The sequence below is a fragment of the Misgurnus anguillicaudatus genome, chromosome 3 (genome assembly GCF_027580225.2).
Source record: "Misgurnus anguillicaudatus chromosome 3, ASM2758022v2, whole genome shotgun sequence".
Taxonomy (NCBI): Eukaryota; Metazoa; Chordata; class Actinopteri; order Cypriniformes; family Cobitidae; genus Misgurnus; species Misgurnus anguillicaudatus.
In genome coordinates, this window is record NC_073339.2 from 47,384,423 (window position 1) to 47,402,737 (window position 18,315).

General features: G+C 34.4%; 1 protein-coding gene across 1 annotated transcript; it reads right to left on the bottom strand.

Moving 5' to 3' along the window:
- Positions 1-377: 377 nt before the first annotated feature.
- Positions 378-16,316, bottom strand: LOC129445091 (cell adhesion molecule CEACAM2-like). Its single transcript, XM_073866362.1, has 6 exons — positions 16,124-16,316; positions 10,026-10,292; positions 9,653-9,883; positions 1,825-2,133; positions 1,487-1,738; positions 378-1,035 (listed from the first exon to the last, which is right to left on the bottom strand). The coding sequence occupies exons 1-6, from the start codon at positions 16,314-16,316 to the stop codon at positions 932-934; spliced, it is 1,356 nt and encodes a 451-aa protein (XP_073722463.1). The 3' UTR covers positions 378-931.
- Between the last annotated feature and the right edge of the window lie 1,999 nt (positions 16,317-18,315).

Below are 18,315 nucleotides of genomic sequence, written 5' to 3' on the forward strand. Positions count from 1 at the left end.
TTGAGTCTTTGTGGTCTATTTACCAGATTTTTACCGGAACAGCTTTGTTCTCACAGGTTTGGTGCTGATGATGATGCTTTGTGTCTAGGCAAAGTGCACAACCGCTGTTTCAGCCACATCCTTTGTGAATATCAAAAACAGAAAGCATCTTCATCATAAATCTAATGATAAAGGTGAAGCATGTGCTTTTTCACACACACAGTCTTCTTTTTTTACTTTTTGCAGACTTTGTGTTTATGAAAACCTTTTTGTTAATTTGATGTCATTTTTAATACTGTTCCAGACACGCGTGTCATCTTGTTTATACCGTATACTAAAAGTAGATCCTTTACTGGCAGTGGATTTATATATTTAAAGACAAACAAAATCACTAAAGCATCATTAAATCAGATGTTTATTCACATCAGTACACTTAAAACAACCGTGTGCAAGTCACATGAAGTTATTTCTTCTAACACTTTTGTGTCCTTTATCATGATGATTCTGTCTGTGGTTCCTTTGATTTGTCCTGTGCTCTTATTTTGAAGTTTAGTTCTGTGTTCTGCTGCTGCCATGTTTTCTATCATTTCCCTGCTGTTCTGTTCACTGTTGTGATGGTAATTCATTGTAACCACACCCATCTCTTCATTTGTTTCCATAGTGATTTTTTTGTTCTGCTTTTTCATTGGTTCTCATTGTGTGCTCATCTTAGTTTGTCAGTGTTTGATTGTGTTTGTTTGTTTATTATGTTTAATTTGGAAATATAACTGCATGTGGATCTGCGCTCAGCCTGCCCACGTTTTTTACAGATCATTAGATCACTTGTTCATGATTGTTTGTTTTTCCTGATGCCGATTGTTGGGTCTGTTTTAGAGTAGCAGTTAATCAGGATATGAATCATTGTCACTCACAATTAACTATTTATATAACTGTATTTAAAAGATCTGATGTTTTAATAAGCAGTGATGAGTAGGGCTCCTCCACCTGCCAAAATGCCCACCATTAACCAAAGGTCAACGCCAAAGATTGTCCTGGCTGAATTAAAATGACCTCCACCTGTAAAACAACAACAGACTCAGTAAAACATGTGTACAATCTATGTTGTTTAATGTTATTACACGAGATGGATACAAACAGTTAAACACCTGGACACATCTGACAGAATGTTTATTTGTTATGTTTTTTTATCTCTTTTAAAAGGCTATTTATCATATTAATGTAAATATGCACAATGATGCATAAACAATGAGTTAAAATTATCATTTTGTTACAGTTTTTGTTTGACAATGTCAAACACATCATCAAATTAAAATTTTGCAACTTCCCCTCCATCCCTATTAACCCTAAACAAGTGCAATAACACTATACTGCATTATTATTTCAACTTTTTGCAGATCTGCAGACAATGTAAAAATATATTTTTAAATACTTGGTCATAAAATATATTCAGTAAATATTATAACACAGTTATGTAAAACATTGATGAATTAGATGTAATATGAAATCTACTTACATGATATTGTTTTAACATCACTTTGTTCATTGCTAACAGGATTGTGTACACGACATGAATAATCTGCGTTTTCTTCTATTTGTTTTGAAGTCCGGATTAGATTTGGTTTATTTTCACCCTTCATGTCTTGTTTTCCTTGAATCCAGGTTATAGTTAAATCTCTTTTGTCTTTTATCTTAAAGTCACAGGTGAGTGTAGCCGTGTCACCGTCACATGTAAGCTTCACGTTGGGTTTAGTGACCTTTGCTGTAATATAAGATGATATAATGAAGTTATTCACAACAACTTTTCATAACTAGATGTAAAATAATTCTGTCGAACAAAACTCTTACCGTAAACTGTAATCTCCTTTTCAATACCTGCAGCTTTTGTACCTTTGTCATCATATATTTCATATTTATATTTGCCAGTGTTGTTCAATTTAACATTCTGAAGTTTTAATGATCCGTCAGATTGAATAGTTGCATCAGGAATGTTGTTTATAGTCTTCCCAGCTTTCTGCTGAGCTTTATGTATTTTATTATCAATGGAGCTGGTAAAGATCCATTCTGTATTACTAATCGTTTCACCACTTTTCTTCTCCAGTTTAATGATGCAGGAATTCCCTTCCAGCAGATTCTTTTCACATATCTGCCCAGAAACTATAAATAAAAATAAAATAAAATGGGCATTTCATGAAACTGAACAGGGTAACCTGTAAACCCGAACAGTACAATGTACTCACTTAAAATAAGTGAACTGTACTCAAACCTGTGAAAAAGTTTATTCAACTTAAAAGTTGTATGTGTGTTCAATGATTTAATGCTTTAAAGGTGCGGTGTGTAAATTTGAGCGGCATCTAGTGATGAGGTTGTGAATTGCAACCAATGGCTCAGTCTACTGCTCACCCTCGCTTTTGGAACACATAGAGAAGCTACGGTAGCCGCCACGGGACAAACATGCCACCGTCGGAGACAACTTAGTATAAACACTTAGTCCAGTGTTCTTCACTCCCAATCCTGGAGAGCCGGAGTCCTGCAGAGTTTAGCTCCAACCTTAATCAAACACACCTACCTGTGATCTTCTAGTGATTATGAAGACATTGATTAGCTTGCTCAGGTGTGTTTGATTAAGGTTGGAGCTAAACTCTGCAGGATACCGGCTCTCCAGGGCTGGGAGTGAAGAACACTGACTTAGTCCATTAAGGGCTTCTGTAGAAACATGGCAGCACAAAATGGCGACTTCCATGTAAGGGGACCTCCGATGCATGTAGATAAAAAAGTCTCATTCTAAGGTAATAAAAACATAACGGTTCATTATAAAAAGGTCTTTATACACCCCTGATAATACAGTTTTGTATATGATTTTGCATTTCTGTCAAGAGATCCTAAAAATTACACACTGCACCTTTAAGTTTCAAAAACTCAAATAAAATAAGTCAAAGAACTTAGCTTACTTAAAAATTTTATTTAATATTTCAACACAACAGCCTCATTTTAACAAACACTGCAAATAATGACAAACTTTTGGTGGTTGATGGCATTCAATCTGCCAGTTAAGCTAAGGAGTTTGGCACTGCACATTTACTTCAGTTTAATGTTAAATCAACACGATTGGTTGAGGAGGATTTCCAGTTTCCAGCATACTTTGGGGAAATCTGCAGCTACAAAAATGTACGTTATGTGGAAACGAATGTGTTTTTAACTATAGACCGTTTCGTCGGGCGCACGTGAGGCGATAAAAGTCTGGTCTGAACTTTACTTCCGGTTTCTGTTTGTTTAATGGTCTGACTAGTTGCTGAAACTGAACTCTTAAACAAATACCTCGTTGAAAATAACAATGTTTTGGGTTCCTATGTAATCTACGTTTTGTTTATTTTGCTTGTTATCAGTGATGGGCAGTAAGGCGATAGAAGTAACGCGTTACTGTAATCTGATTACTTTTTTCAAGTAAGGGATTACAATTGCAAAACCAGTAATTAGATGACTGTTACTTCCCCGTAAGCAGGCTGCGTTACTGCGTTATTTTTTTATCTTGATTTTGTTTCGTGAGACTCTCTCGTGTCGTGACGCGAGTCGAGTGACAATGACGTATGAGTGCCGCGTCGTCAGTCAGTGTAGTGTTGAACGTGAAAAGACAACATGGAGCGCGGAAGAGAACAAGACTATGCAGCGTTTAATGCTTGGAAGTACCAACATTACTTTGAGTTTAAAGGCGGAGTCTATGATGTTTGAAAGCCAATGTTGATATTTGAAATCACCTAAACAAACACGCCCCTACCCCAATAGAATCTGGACCTTCTGTTGATAGACCCGCCCCATACATACGCAACCCGGCGTTTGATTTGATTTTATTGGCCATAAGTGTGTTTTGGTAGTCGGCCCGTCTCCTTTTCCAATGCGTTTTTCAAACATCGTGGACTCCGCCTTTAACCCAGTTAAAGGTGACAAAAACATCAGCGTTCGCTGTACACTCTGCGTGGGAATAAAACTTTTACCCACAGTGAAAAATTCCACCTAAAATCTAACAAGCCGGCACAGGAATGTGAAACTTACAGAAAAATCCCTGAACCCCCAGCTATAGTAATGTTAATTTAATATTATTAAAATAATGTTTGTAGACAGTAGGATATATAGATATTGTTAGCAGCGTTAAAAAAAACGACGCCATCACGCCCATGATTAAGTGCGTGTCGAGAGGTAAAAACAGATAATGTTTCATTTGATTCAATTTTAGGTGATGGAATATGCAGAAAGAATAGAATTAGTCTAAAAGTTCTTGGCCCGGTTGCATAAAGCACTTTAAGTTTTTCCCTTAAGTATGACACTTAAGCGGTAAATTCCCCTTACCTATTGTAAAATAATAATTTAAGGGTGTTGCATATAATCCCTTAAATGGTTCTCTTAGGTAAAGGTAATCGTTAAATGTTTCACGACAGCGACCCAGGTTTGTTGTTATAAAATACTATTGTTGCCATGGAGATGCAACAGAAAAAAATTAAGTTTAAGGGAAACACAAGGGTGAACTTGAGGAAAAATTACCCTTAAGGTGCTTTATGCAACCGGCCCTGTTGCTTTATACTGTAGCATATTCAGGTCGTGCATCATGTTTTTGAAAAGTAATTAGTAAAGTAACTAATTACTTTTGAAAATAAGTAATCAGTAAAGTAACGGGATTACTTTCTTAGGGAAGTAATCAGTAATCAGTAACTAATTACTATTTCCAAGTAACTTGACCAACACTGCTTGTTATATAAATAAACTACTTTAAAAGGACTTTGTTGTTATTTATTCTTCGCAGAGTTTACCGGAACTTACGTGATGACCACGAAAGCCGTGTGTTTATGTTGGTACTGCTGAAACTGTCTTTATAAAACGGTTAGTTCCAATCCTTGATTCTGATTGGTCAATAGGTGTGCTTTATTCACGATAAAACACTGCTATGACCGCTTCACCCAACGGTTCTATTTAATATCACTGCGCCCTTAGCAACACCCTTAGCAACACATAAACATATAATGAGACAAAGTCGGAGAACAGTTTGTTGTTTTTGTTTGGGCTTTCGTGTTGATGTTCGCAGTCAGGGACTATTTTTTCTAGCGGAAGAAATGCTTTTGTTGGTTTGGCTTCATGAAAGTTGCACTAGTGTTTTTTTTGCTTTAATGTTGTGTGGTAACCGTTTTATAAAAGAAATAAGGTACTCGAGGCAAGTGCTGTATCGTGAATAAGTAACGGCTGAAGGGGTTGCAGGCACTCCACTTCGCGTCGTGCCTAACAACGCCCTTCAGCCGTTACTTATTCACGATACAGCACTTGCCTCGAGTACCTTATTGCTTACATAAACCCCACAAACACATTGTATTATACCAAATACACAAAATAATGTTGTTTTTTTAGCAATGAAGGTGCTCTTTAAGAATAAACAGCTAATATCTTAGCAATATTAATGCTAAAAACCAACTAGTTAGTGAGAATTGTAAAGTGTTACCATTATTCTTATTAACTCAAAGTATTTAAAGTGAGGATACATAAAAAAATGAAGAAAAAAGTCCATAATTTAGTTCAATTACATCAGAAGTAGCTGGGATTAAATTACTGGAAAAATAAGTTGAGTCCCCTGCTTTACTTTCTCAAGGAGAAGTAATTAAATTACAGTAACTAATTACTTAGTAACTAGTTACACCCAACCAGTGTTGGGTAAGTTACTCAAAAAAAAGTTATTAATTAGTTACTAATTACATCTTCAATCATGTAATTAGATTACTTTACAAATTACTCTCTCCAAAAAGTATTTTATTACTTATAATTACTTTCTAAATCCTATTTAGTACATGATACAAGGATAGGGGACTCAACTTATTTTTCCAGTAATTTAATTCCAGTTACTTCTGATGTAATTGAACTAAAGTATAGACTTTTTCTTCATTTTTTCTTAATAAATCATCTATCATGTATCTGCCGTCTGCATCTGGGTTCATCCTTTTACAAATCCTCACAGAACGCACGTGTCACTACAGAACCCAGCAGACCAGGATGAATGTTTCACCGGTCGCCCAAAGGAGCCGGCAAGCTCATCATCTTTTCAGCCTTAGACAGGGGGAGGCAGATGTACGATGTAACATGAGATCATATAATGAAGTTATTTACAACAGCTTTTCATAACTGTTAGAGATTCGATGTAAAATAATTCTGCTGAACAAAACTCTTACCGTAAACTCTAATCTCCTTTTCAACAGTTGCTGTATTTTTACCTTGGTCATCGTAAATTTCATATCTATATTTGCCAGTGTTGTCCAGTTTAACATTTTGAAGTTTTAATGATCCGTCAGATTCAATAGTTGCATCAGGAATGTTGTTTTTTGAGCTTTAAGTGTTATAGTATAAGAGGTAAAGGTCCATTCGATCTTATTAATCTTTTCACCTCTTTTCTTCTCCAGATTAAGGGTGCAGGAATTCCCTTCCAACAGATTCTTTTCACATATCTGTGCAGAAACTATAAATAAAACAAATAAGCACTTCATGAAACTGAACAGGGTAACCTGTAACCCAAACAGTACAATGACGTCATTTAAAATGAGTGAACTGTATGTTCTCAAACATGTGAAAAAAGTTTATTCAACTTAAAAGTTTTATGTGTGTTGAAAGATTTTACTGCTTTAAGTTTCACAAACTCAAATAAAATAAGTCAAAGAACTTAGCTAAATGTTATTTAATACTTCAATACAACCGCCTCATTTTAACATTTACTTCAGTTTAATGTTAAATCAACACGATTGGTTGAGGAGGATTTCCAGTTTCCAGCATGCTTTGCATGAGCCTGCATTACGAGAAAAGGTTTTGGAAATGAAGTGATATTTGATGTGGTTTTAAGTAAAAAGAAAGACTCAACAGTGTTATACATTCATTTATGATGGAGATTTAGAAAAGATTGTTATTTTTTTGTTTTGTAGTTACGATTATTCAGAAGTGCTTGTATAGGTCAGATATGTGTTGCTTCATCAAATGAACAGATATGACTGTCTGAGCTCACTTTCTTCACACTTACATACACATGACTCACATTGTCTGTTTCTGTTATCAGTGTTGGGTAAGTTACTCAAAAAAGTAATTAAATACTAGTTACTAATGATATCTTTAATCATGTAATTAGATTATAAATTACTCTCCAAAAATTACTAGCTACTAATTACTCTCTAAAGCCTGTTTAGTAAATGATACAAAGATAATGATACAATGATACTCCAATAAATCATATAAAAGTACATCAATTTCCAATTCTCACTATTAACTAACTATCAACTACTTTTGCATCAATATACTCCTAACTGCTTATATATACTTAGTAAAGTAGTTGTTAAATTTAAGTATTGGGTAGGATTAAGAAAGTAAGGTTTTGCAGAATTACATTATATGTGCTTTATAAGTATTAAAAAGCACCTATTGTCAGATTCACGATTTTACATTTCCTTTGGTGTGCAAGTGGGTTTTAGTTCATAATGATATGCAAAAGGTACAAACCCCAAAGTAAATGATGACACAAGTTATCATCTCCAACGTAAATTTGAAGAGTTTCGTTGCAAAACGAGTTAACCATCCTTTTTTTTAATTGTTCAGAAATCTCGTTTTTTGGTTGTGCATTCCAATTAATATCAATTCAACTGCGGTTGGTTTGTTTTGATTTAAACCTTCATAACTTAAAAAATACAGCTAAGTAGCACCATAAAACAAAATAATAACATGATAACATAATAATAAACATGTTTTGACAAAATTGTAAAAAAATGGATTTATCTCGTTTTGCAACGAAACTCTTCATTTCTTTTCTTGGACTACAACAAACACACGGATTGTAGGCAACAGTTTACTTCCTGGGATTGGTGATGTAGACAAGACCGACATTATCATCATAATTCCTCCCGCTTCAGACTCACAGCCTGTAAGTTAAGTCCTGTTAGCAACCAAATCTTTTAAACATGGTAAGGAGCTTCACATTTTCGGCTGACATCAGTGGTATTCAGGCCAATCACAATGTACAGATTAGCTGGCCAATCAGAGACACAGCGCTTTTCAAATCCGTGTGTCACAGGAAGAGAGGAAAGTCTGCAGCTACAAAAAATTTACGTTAACTGAACTCTTAAACAAATACCTCGTCAAAAATAACAAATGTTCTGGGTTCCTATATAATCTACGTGTTGTTTATTTTGCTTGTTATATAAATAAACTACTTTAAAAGGACTTTGTTGTTATTTATTCTTCGCAGAGTTTACCGTAAGTTACGTGATGACCACGAAAGCCGCGTGTTTATGTTGTTACTGTTGAAACGTCTATAAACCACGCAAACACATTGTATTATACCAAATACACAAAATAACGTTGCTTTTTTAGCAATGAAGGTGCTCTTTAAAAACAAACAGCTAATATCTAAGTAATATTAATGCTAAAAACCAACTAGTTAATGAGAATTGTAAAGTGTTACCATTATTCTTATTATTAACTCAAAGTATTTAAAGTAAGGATACATAAAAAATGAAGAAAAAAGTCCATAATTTAGTTTAATTACATCAGAAGTAACTGGAATTAAATTACTGGAAAAATAAGTTGAGTCCCTTGCTTTACTTTCTCAAGGAGAAGTAATTAAATTACAGTAACTAATTACTTAGTAACTAGTTACACCCACCTAACAATGTCTGTGACTAATACCTGTAGCATACATTTGATGTTCAAGTTAACCAACCAAAAGCCATTTGGAATGGATATATCCTTAGATCACCTGTTCTTGATTGTTTGTTGTTCTTGATGCTGATTGTTCTTATACATGTTTAAGAATCAGGATATAAATAATTTTTACATTGGTCTATTTATATAACTGTATTTAAATAAACTGGTGTTTTAATACACAGTATACACCTGCCAGAATGCCCAACATTAACCATGGAACAAAAAAAGTAAACACTACATATTGTAACGTTGGATGAAGGCAGTCAGAGGATCCAAGTGCAACATTTATTAAGTGAACATAAAACAAGATAAACAAAACAGGGAAATAATCCACGACAGGTAATCAATATCACCAAGACATGAACCAACCAACCAACCGTACATCAACAACGGCTCACACTCTGGGAAATATATAATGAGGGAAAAAACGAGAAGACACACCTAGAAAACAATCAAGAACAAGGACCAATGGAACAAAAGAACTACAGAACTACAAACATGGTGACAAAACAGATCTTCAAAATAAGAGACATGGACAGGACTGATCACTACACTTATGGTAAAACAGTAATTTTAAGTATAGTATACTTAAATATGAAATACAATGAAATATAAACTTTTTAGTTTACAAAAATGTTGAGTTGGTTTACTTAAATCTTTTTAGGTGATCGGTTTTCACAAAAGTTTTGAGTACACAAAACTTGTCTGCTTTTACGGTGAACCTGTGGATTGCTGAAACCTGCAGACTGAAAATCAGCTTCTCCATTCCTATTAACCCTAAACAAGTGCAATAACCCTTCACCCACTATACTGCATTATTATTTTACCTTTTGGCAGATCCGCACACAATGTAAGTAAAAATATATTTTATAAAATATACTTGGTCATAAGATATATTCAGTAAATACTATAACACAGTTATGTAAAACATTGATGAATTAGATATGATATAAAATCTACTTACGTGATACTGTTTTAACATCACTTTGTTCAATGCTAACAGGATTTTGTACACGACATGAATACTCTGCGTTTTCTTCTGTTTGTTTTGATGTGAGGGTTAGATTTATTTTATGTTCACCCTTCATGTCTTGAACCCAGGTTATATCTTTTTTGTCTTTCATCTGAATGTCACAGGTGAGTGTAGCAGTTTCACCGTCGCATGTAAACTTCACATTGGGTTTAGTGTCCTTTGCTGAACCATGAGATCATATAATGAAGTTATTTACAACAACTTTTCATAACTGTTATAGACTAGATGTAAAATAATTGTGTTCTGCTGAACAAACTCTTACCGTAAACTATAATGTTCGTTTTAATACCTGCAGTTTTTTTACCTAGGCCATCATAAGTTTCATATTTATATTCGCCAGTGTTGTCCAATTTAACATTTTGAAGTCTTAATGATCCGTCAGATTGAATAGTTGCATCAGGAATGTTGTTTATAGTCTTCCCATTTCTCCACAGAGATTTATAAGTTTTAGTATCAATGAAGCTGGTAAAGATCCATTCTAACTTATAAATCATTTCAGCACTTTTCTTTTCCAGTTTAATGATGCAGGATTGCCCTTCCAGCAGATCCGTCTCACATATCTGTGCAGAAACTATAAATAAAACAAAATAAATTGAGCACTTCATAAAACTGAACAGGGTTAACCCGAACAGTACAATGTATGTGTTTCATGTGAAAAAAAATGTAATGTCCGCAACACTGCTCTTAACTCCCATATTTAATAAAAGGCAATTTTGACCCTACTGGGTCTTCTTCAGGCCACATTTTACACATTGTTTTCACTTTAGTAGTTTATTTTTTCCTGCACCTGCCAGAAGGTGGGATGTGCACGCAATTACTTGTTTAACATCTTTTCTCATGTGAACATATTTTTGTTACAAATAAGCTAATACAGTATTTCAAATAAATTTTCTGTCCAAATTATTTACTCAATTGTCAAGGAGTCGTAAAGTATGTACCGGGTCCTGATCATCCTGTAATGGTTTATTTTGTGATAATGAGTGCTGGATGTTTATTATTCACTGTAGAACCAGGTCACATATGTTTTTAAAATAAACAAATAATGAAATGTCAAATTTTAGCTAAACACTGCACTGTTAAAACTCTAGATAAGTCTATAAAAAATGACAACCTACCAGTTTGTAGAGCAAAGCCACAAAAGAATAAAAGTGTAAGATGATGTTTGGTGTTCATTTTTTCTCTGTATTGTAGTTAAATCTCTTCCAGATCTTTAGTAAAACAGCAGTGAAGAGAAACATGAGCTTCCTGATTGTTATCAGAGAGCTGCAGTTGTGCAAAGCAGTGGCGAGGTCTGGATTTTTAAACTGAGTGGACCTTGCTGAAATAGGGTGGACCTTTTAAATTATATAATTGTACGATTGCATCACATTTCATGGATTGAATTTTCAGATCAGCAAAAATTTAAATAAAGAAAACAAAAAGAGAACAACTGGAAATAGAAAGGAAAGTTGCAAATAAAGTTTAACACTAGTATACTTAGGAATAGAAATAATTAAATGAACAATAACACTGTCTTCTTCATTCTATAAATTAAATAAATTTAATCTTTTTAAAGCTACAGAAGTGATATTCCTTTTGTCTTCTGTTGTTTTATTAACGTAATGACACAAACATATAAGCAGATTTTTTAAGGATACAGAACAGATAAGCATGGATCCATATGCTGACATTTGATTTCTTTCTGAACTGCATGTGTTCACTTTAAGACATAACTGACTGTTTAATGAGAATATTTGGTATTTCAAGATAATTTTGTGTGTATGTGTCCTGTCAAGCACAAAGAGATTTTGTGTTTGCATGCTTTTTTTAAAGCTGAAAGACTGGCTGATCTCGACAGAGGAGGAGACAGTGCACTGGAACAAAATGTGGAGTATTTACTTGAAAAAAGCTAGGAAACTATTTTCACTCAGATAAAGCTATTCAATTTAAAATAATTGTCAAATAAAGGCTAAACACAATTATCAACTAGAATTTCTAAGTAATGTTTACATTAGATTTTTAAGTAATTGGGATGCACAAACAAGAGGAATAAGAGTATGAATCTCAACAATGGTGACAAAGAAAATAAGTTATCATTGCATTGCAACAAGTTCTTCATTTAATTGTCACCATTGTTGAGATTCATACTCTTATTCTTGACGTTTGTGCGTCCCAAATGCACAGCGGTTCATTTTTGTCCACAGTTCCTAAAAATCCTTAATGACAAACTGCTATGAGAGTGCTGGATCTCATTTTGACAAAAAAGAAACTTTTGATGAATGAGTTAATCAATTAAATAGATGATGATCTTTATTTATATTATGTACTAACCACCACAGAATTGCACTATTAACTTTACATTAACGCAACACATTTGCTTTATAAACACAAAGTTAATGCAACCAGGGCAAAACTAGCAAACAGGATCTCAAGGGTCAAGAGTCCAACTAAAACAAACACTCATCACCATAATAGTGACTTTAAACGCAACAAAACATCAACAGCTGAACTTAATAAGTGAATTCCCTGCTGAAAAACACAATAAAACCATTACAGAAAATTCTAATGGTTTCCATTAAAATACCAATAGGAACCATTTGCTTTTACCATTAAAACCACTACACTGCCTATAAAATTCCCAATAAAACCAATTGAAATTCTGTGATGGTGTCTATTGTTTTTTTTTTTTTTTTGGCAGGGTTGTGTTTTCTACAACAATATTTTTACAGAACATTCAAAAATTATGTTTTATAATTATGTTTATTTATAATTAAATGCAATGTTTCTCTATTATTTACATAACAAGCAAAAAAGTAAGTTGTTTAAACATTGTGTGAACATTAAAACATGACATTGTCATAACGTTTGATCTCTGTTAGCTGAGCATGTGCATCTTTTATCTGGGTTAAGTATCTTTTACTTGTGTTTGTCTTTTTTCCACCAATTGATTTCGATGACGAAACACAAAGTTAATACTACTGGAGCAATTCCATTTCAATTTATGAATGTATTTAAATACAAATAATAAAAAAGAAACTGCAAGTAAGTCATTGAAATAATGTGACATTTTGAAGTTTTGTTAGTATTTGTTCGTAAAACATACATATATAATGCTAACTTTATTTACAAATTCAAAAAATATTTTTTACAGTGTGGTAGGCTGGACGAGGCCCTTGTGCAGATATTCTGGTTGAGGAAGGAGAGCTAGGGGTTACCATGTCACGCTATGTATGGAGTTGAAGTTTACAATCAACTTTTAATATCCAGCTTTTATTTTTTCAGACCATCATACTTTCTCTTTAACACATCAGTATACACAGTGACACCTAGTGGTTACTACATTAAATTCATTTTAAGTTTATTAATCTCACTTTATATCATGGTCCTGGTCTGTGTTTCCCTGTCCTGTACTCTTATTTTGAAGTTATGTTTTTGTTTGCCATGTTTGTAGTTCTTTTGTTCATTGGTCCATGTGCTGATTGTTTCCCAGGTGTATCTTTGATATATAACCCCAGTGTTTCCATTGTCTGTTGTCAATCATTGTTTAAATGTAATGTGATGTGTTAGTTCCTGTTCAGTTCGTTTATGGTTTACGTTGTTCCGTCTGTCTGCCTTGTTTCGTATTATTTTATAAAATGTTTGCATATGGATCCGCTGCCTCTGTCTGCATCTCTCCAACACATTACACATAAAAAGCTATACTGAATAATAAGCGAATAAACAAAAATACATTGAGTTGCTAATTTAAACAGATTTACATTTTAAGATCAGTCAAAATAATGCCAGCAAATTATATATTTAATGCTTTTATTAAGTATAATGCTAAAAATGAAAGTGCTTTCTTTTGTTACACAAACTTTAAAATTAGTAAGATGAGTTTGTGATGCACCGCTATATTTTTGTTCCTTTTCAGACGCCATAAAATGACAGTATGGCCTAGTTTGAGACATCTGTTGGATTGTAAACATCTGGATTTCACTTCTATTAATGCAAGTGTAAAATACAACCTGAGTTTGATAGAAAGCCATTTGCTGCAAATTTTCACATTGGCACATTTTAGTGGTGGTGCCCACACGGTGAAATGTTTTATTGTTATATAACTATAAGTTGGTGCTAGTTAAGTTAAATGTTATACCTCGACTTTAATGCATGTATAAAGTTTAGTCTTTGTTGCCAGTTCATCAGTTTTTTTCTAACACCTTTGCTCTCACGGAGTTGATGCTTTTGATGTTTCTAGAAAAGTGCAGAACCGCTGTTTCAGCCACTTCCTCTGTGGACACCTATAAACAGAAAGCAACTACATATATCTAATGATAGATGTGTTTAAAAAAACATTTTTCATTTATTTCTTTAGATTTTGCAAAACTTTGTGTGTTACAGAGCAGAATCCTGTGGCTTCGATGAATGGAATTTATTTATTAGCATTTACCACCACCACCAAAAAAACAGGTCACAGATTTTGTGCAAAGCCACTGTGTCAATGCTCTCTATGCAAATGAGATCAAAGCGTATTTCTATTTTCCATGATGTCACACTTATGACCAAAAAAAGCTTCATTTCAATTCCTCATTGCTGTGGAAAAAGATCTTGTGATGATGATTCGTTGGAAACAAAATGTATGACTGTGTGAGAGATACATCTATATTTATTTTAACACATTTTTATCACATTTGCACCATGCTGGAGGCCTTTTCTTGCTCATACTATACTACAAGTATGTACTTTCCTCTCATTGGGTTCATACTGAAGTTCAGTAATAAAATTAAAAAACAATTTGTCCACTAAATGAATAAAAGGCTTTGGTAAGAAGCTAGAAGCTAGAATTTTTCTAAAAATCACATTGATTGCCCTCAGAAGATCTTTATTGATCCGCTGGAGCCGTGTGGATTACTTCTGTGAGGGATGAATGGACTTTTTTGGACTTTAAATCATAAATGTAAAAATGGCTGGGTTATTTATGACCCATAATGGGTGGTTTTAACCCAAATGTTGGGTTATTATTACCTCATGGTTGCATAACAACAACCCAACATTAGATCATTTTTTACCCAGCATGTGTTCTGTCCAATATTTACCCATTAGGGGTCAAAAATAACCCAGACATTTTTACAGTGTATAAAGCTTGGAGCCAGGACACTTTCTAATATAATTCAGATCGTGTTTGTCTGAAAAAAGTTAATCAAGTACATTGAGAATAGAGTAAATCATCAGGTAATTAAAATTTTTTAGGTGAAATTTCCATTTAAACTTTCGTAACGTGTATATACAGTAAAGCCTGTATAGTAAACCCTTATGACATCTACATTTAAAGTTTACAATGTATGATGGTTTGTGAAAACACAATACTAATCATGAAATGCTGAGAGGTGTTTTTTTCTAGGTGATGTTGGCAATGGCCTGTCTGGTCTTCACATTAAGCTTCAGTGTTTAATTTTTCGGCCTAACCCTATAGTGACTATAAGGGAACCACCTGTTGGCCCAATGGCAGAAACCAATTGGCATGGTGAAGGGTCCTTGCCCGCTTGGACTTTTCCGGCCTTACTGAAGACGTTTTAAAGGGGCCATGGCACAAGACTTTTTTAAGATGTCAAATAAATCTTTGGTGTCCCCAGAGCACATATGTGAAGTTTTAGCTCAAAACACAATATAAATAATCTATTATAGCATATTAAAATCACCACTTTGTAGGTGTGTGCAAAAATGTGCTGTTTTGGGTGTGTCCTTTAAAATGCAAATGAGCTGATAAAATTCAAACACTGATCACAATGATGGTGGTTTGTTGCAATTAAAACTCAATTTTGCTTTTCTCTGCACTAAATGGCAGTGCTGTGGTTGGATAGTGCAGATTAAGGGCGGTATTATTATAATAAGAGCTCCTCATGACATCATAAGGGGAGCCAAATTTCAATTACCTATTTTTCACGTGCTTGTAGAGAATGGTTTACCGAAACTAAGTTACTGGGTTGATTTTTTTTCACATTTTCTAGGTTGCTAGAATCACTGGGGACACAATCATAGCACTTAAACATGGAAAAAGTCAGATTTTAACTTTAAAGTCCCCCCTAAAACAACATTATGCTCCAACACTATATTTCATCACATATATGTAGTTGATTGTTGAAATGTACTAACTCCATATAAAAAATTATGCTTTTAACTGTTAAAGTAATGGTGATTTGACGGGTCATCAAATCACCGGAAGAAAAATGCACGACTACATATTCTAAACATTCTAAATGGGGGCGGGTCTTTAGGTGAGATGATTGACAGTAGATGATAACATTCTTTGATTGACACTTTGCTCGTGTTCATAATAACAACAATATGATAATAACTTTCTACGTAGTATGTTTACTGTAGTTACACAAAACAAGCAACAACTAACCAAATGATGTTTTAGATATTTTTACCATTTTACATTACCTGAGTCCGCAGAAAAACTGGGCTGAAAAACAGTACTTGAAATCTTCCCGACGAAAGTGCTGGCTGAATATTCAAATTTTTCGAGTAATCTGTTCAGCTGAATGACGTCAAAGTACTGCGAACTTTGCGCCACAAGAAGCGGCAACCAGATGACGGCATGAAGTAGAACAACCCTGAAGGCTGCATCGATCATTGGTTAGTGGGATCATTGCGCAGTGCATTCTGGTTAATCGAGTCCATCAAAGACCATAACGAAAATTCGCTTTAACACACTATCAATCTAATTTATCGAAATTGTGCACACTTTTTTTCTCATGAAAAATGCAAAATGGAAGTGACCCCTAATAACAGGCTAAAATGTCTAGGGTTCAATTGTGCTTTAAGGTCATTTTAAATGACTCCAAAAGATAAAATCTTTCTATAATACGAATCAGATCGATACATTTTAATAATCACAGAATTTGGATGGATGTCTGGTTATTCTGGTTTAGCTCTGCTTGCTATTGCACTCATTTACTCAGTTGCACAGGGTCCATGCACCACCCATTTATTTATGAATATGCAGACCCATGATCACAATTGAACAAGGCTTGGTCACTGCCAGAGGTTGGACTATACGCTCAGATGGCCGCCCCATGATTGCTTATTTCTAAACGTACTTTAATTAGTCCCAGTTGTCATGACCTCCACCACAAGAATAAACTGGCAGACTTCTCCAATAGTAGCTTTGTACAATCATGCCATAGTTTCTATTTCGATTGATATCGAAATAATCCGAGGTTGAGACTCACCCTATTTAGAGCGGGCAGACAACACTTATAGGTTACTTTAAATGGAAATACACATTATTAGCCTGCACGCTTCTAATATTTAAGACCAAGTGCTAGTGGGATTTCCAAAATTTCTTCGCTGATGTGCCAATGTGCACCACCTAACGGTATTTAAGTCTGGTGCTTTTCAGTCATTGCGGTAACAAAAGATAAATTGTAATTTACTAGTAGTGTCCAAAACTTTTGTAACAATTAACACAGAATAAATCCAAATGAAACAATTAGTTAGCCAGATAAGGAGATCATAATTGAACAGCCAATAAATATAAATATAAAGCATAAATCAATAAACGGTTGTAATAACATGAAAACATTGCATACCTGGCAGTAATATTGGGGCTTTATCTGCTACAGAGTTCCCAATTGAAATTGCTGTGTCTAAAGACAAAACATCATGGGGTTCGTTTTCAAATAGGCCTAAATTAAATCCCACTGAACCGTTTGCAAACTTTCCTTAAATATCAAGAGAGATCAAAGCATTGTAATAGTGATAGAAATTTGGTAGTGACTGGGTGACAGGGGTTGCACCTAATTTGCATACAGTGGGTGATTGGTTTACATGTCTAAGGTGGAAGCAAGGTATGTACCAACATAAGCTAATTTATTGGTACACTTATTCTGTTGTTATGGGAGTAAGATCATTGTACCAATCGCACTGAGACATTTCTAATTATACCAATTATATAAAAATTTTGGTCGTGTAAAATGTGGTATTTGGTATATGGTTTAGGGGTGAGGTCCTCTGAGCTTAGAGAAGGAAAGAAGGGGGAGAGATGGGCAGACGCGGTCTTGAATCTGCATGAAGGTGTAATTTTTAAAAACCAAATGTGGCTCTGTGGGGCGTCCATTGTAATCTATAGTAAGTTTTGGTTCTCAAGAGGAGTTTTTGTGGTGTAGATATTTCTCTTTAGATGTTCTCGATGCCCTGGGCACCAATGCTGGGTTCTTAGGGGAGGGGCTAAGGATCTGACATCAGCCTTACACTGACCAACAGGGATGGGCAGTATTTCTGATACATGTATTTAAAAAATATATATGCTATTTTGTATTTTAATGCCTTTGGACAAACTGCACTTTGTATTTCAATACAGATCTGTTATCTGGCAATACATAGCCTATCATAGCAATGTGTGAATTAAACTGTGATTTTTTTAAATCATATACGTAGGCCTATCAGGGTAAGCAACATCCGTACAACTTTTAGTGGGCAGGAATTATTGGAAAGTTGCAGTGGAAAAAGAAGAACAGACTAATGAGTAACAGGGCGTGATGACATGTTTTCTATTATTAAAAGCGCAGTATGTTGTGAAAGGAAATTCAAATTCACACTTGCACCCTGCTAGGCAGTTTTTTGTGCACGCA

Bases quoted from the DNA above. Each gene is read 5' to 3' on its own strand.
- LOC129445091 (XM_073866362.1), bottom strand. From the start codon at position 16,316: ATGATCGATGCAGCCTTCAGGGTTGTTCTACTTCATGCCGTCATCTGG. The intron at 10,293-16,123 runs GTAATGTAAAAT...TTTTATTTATAG, and splicing joins CAGTTTTTCTGCGGACTCAG to TTTCTGCACAGATATGTGAG. The intron at 2,134-9,652 runs GTAAGTAGATTT...TTTTATTTATAG, and splicing joins TGATGTTAAAACAGTATCAC to TTTCTGGGCAGATATGTGAA.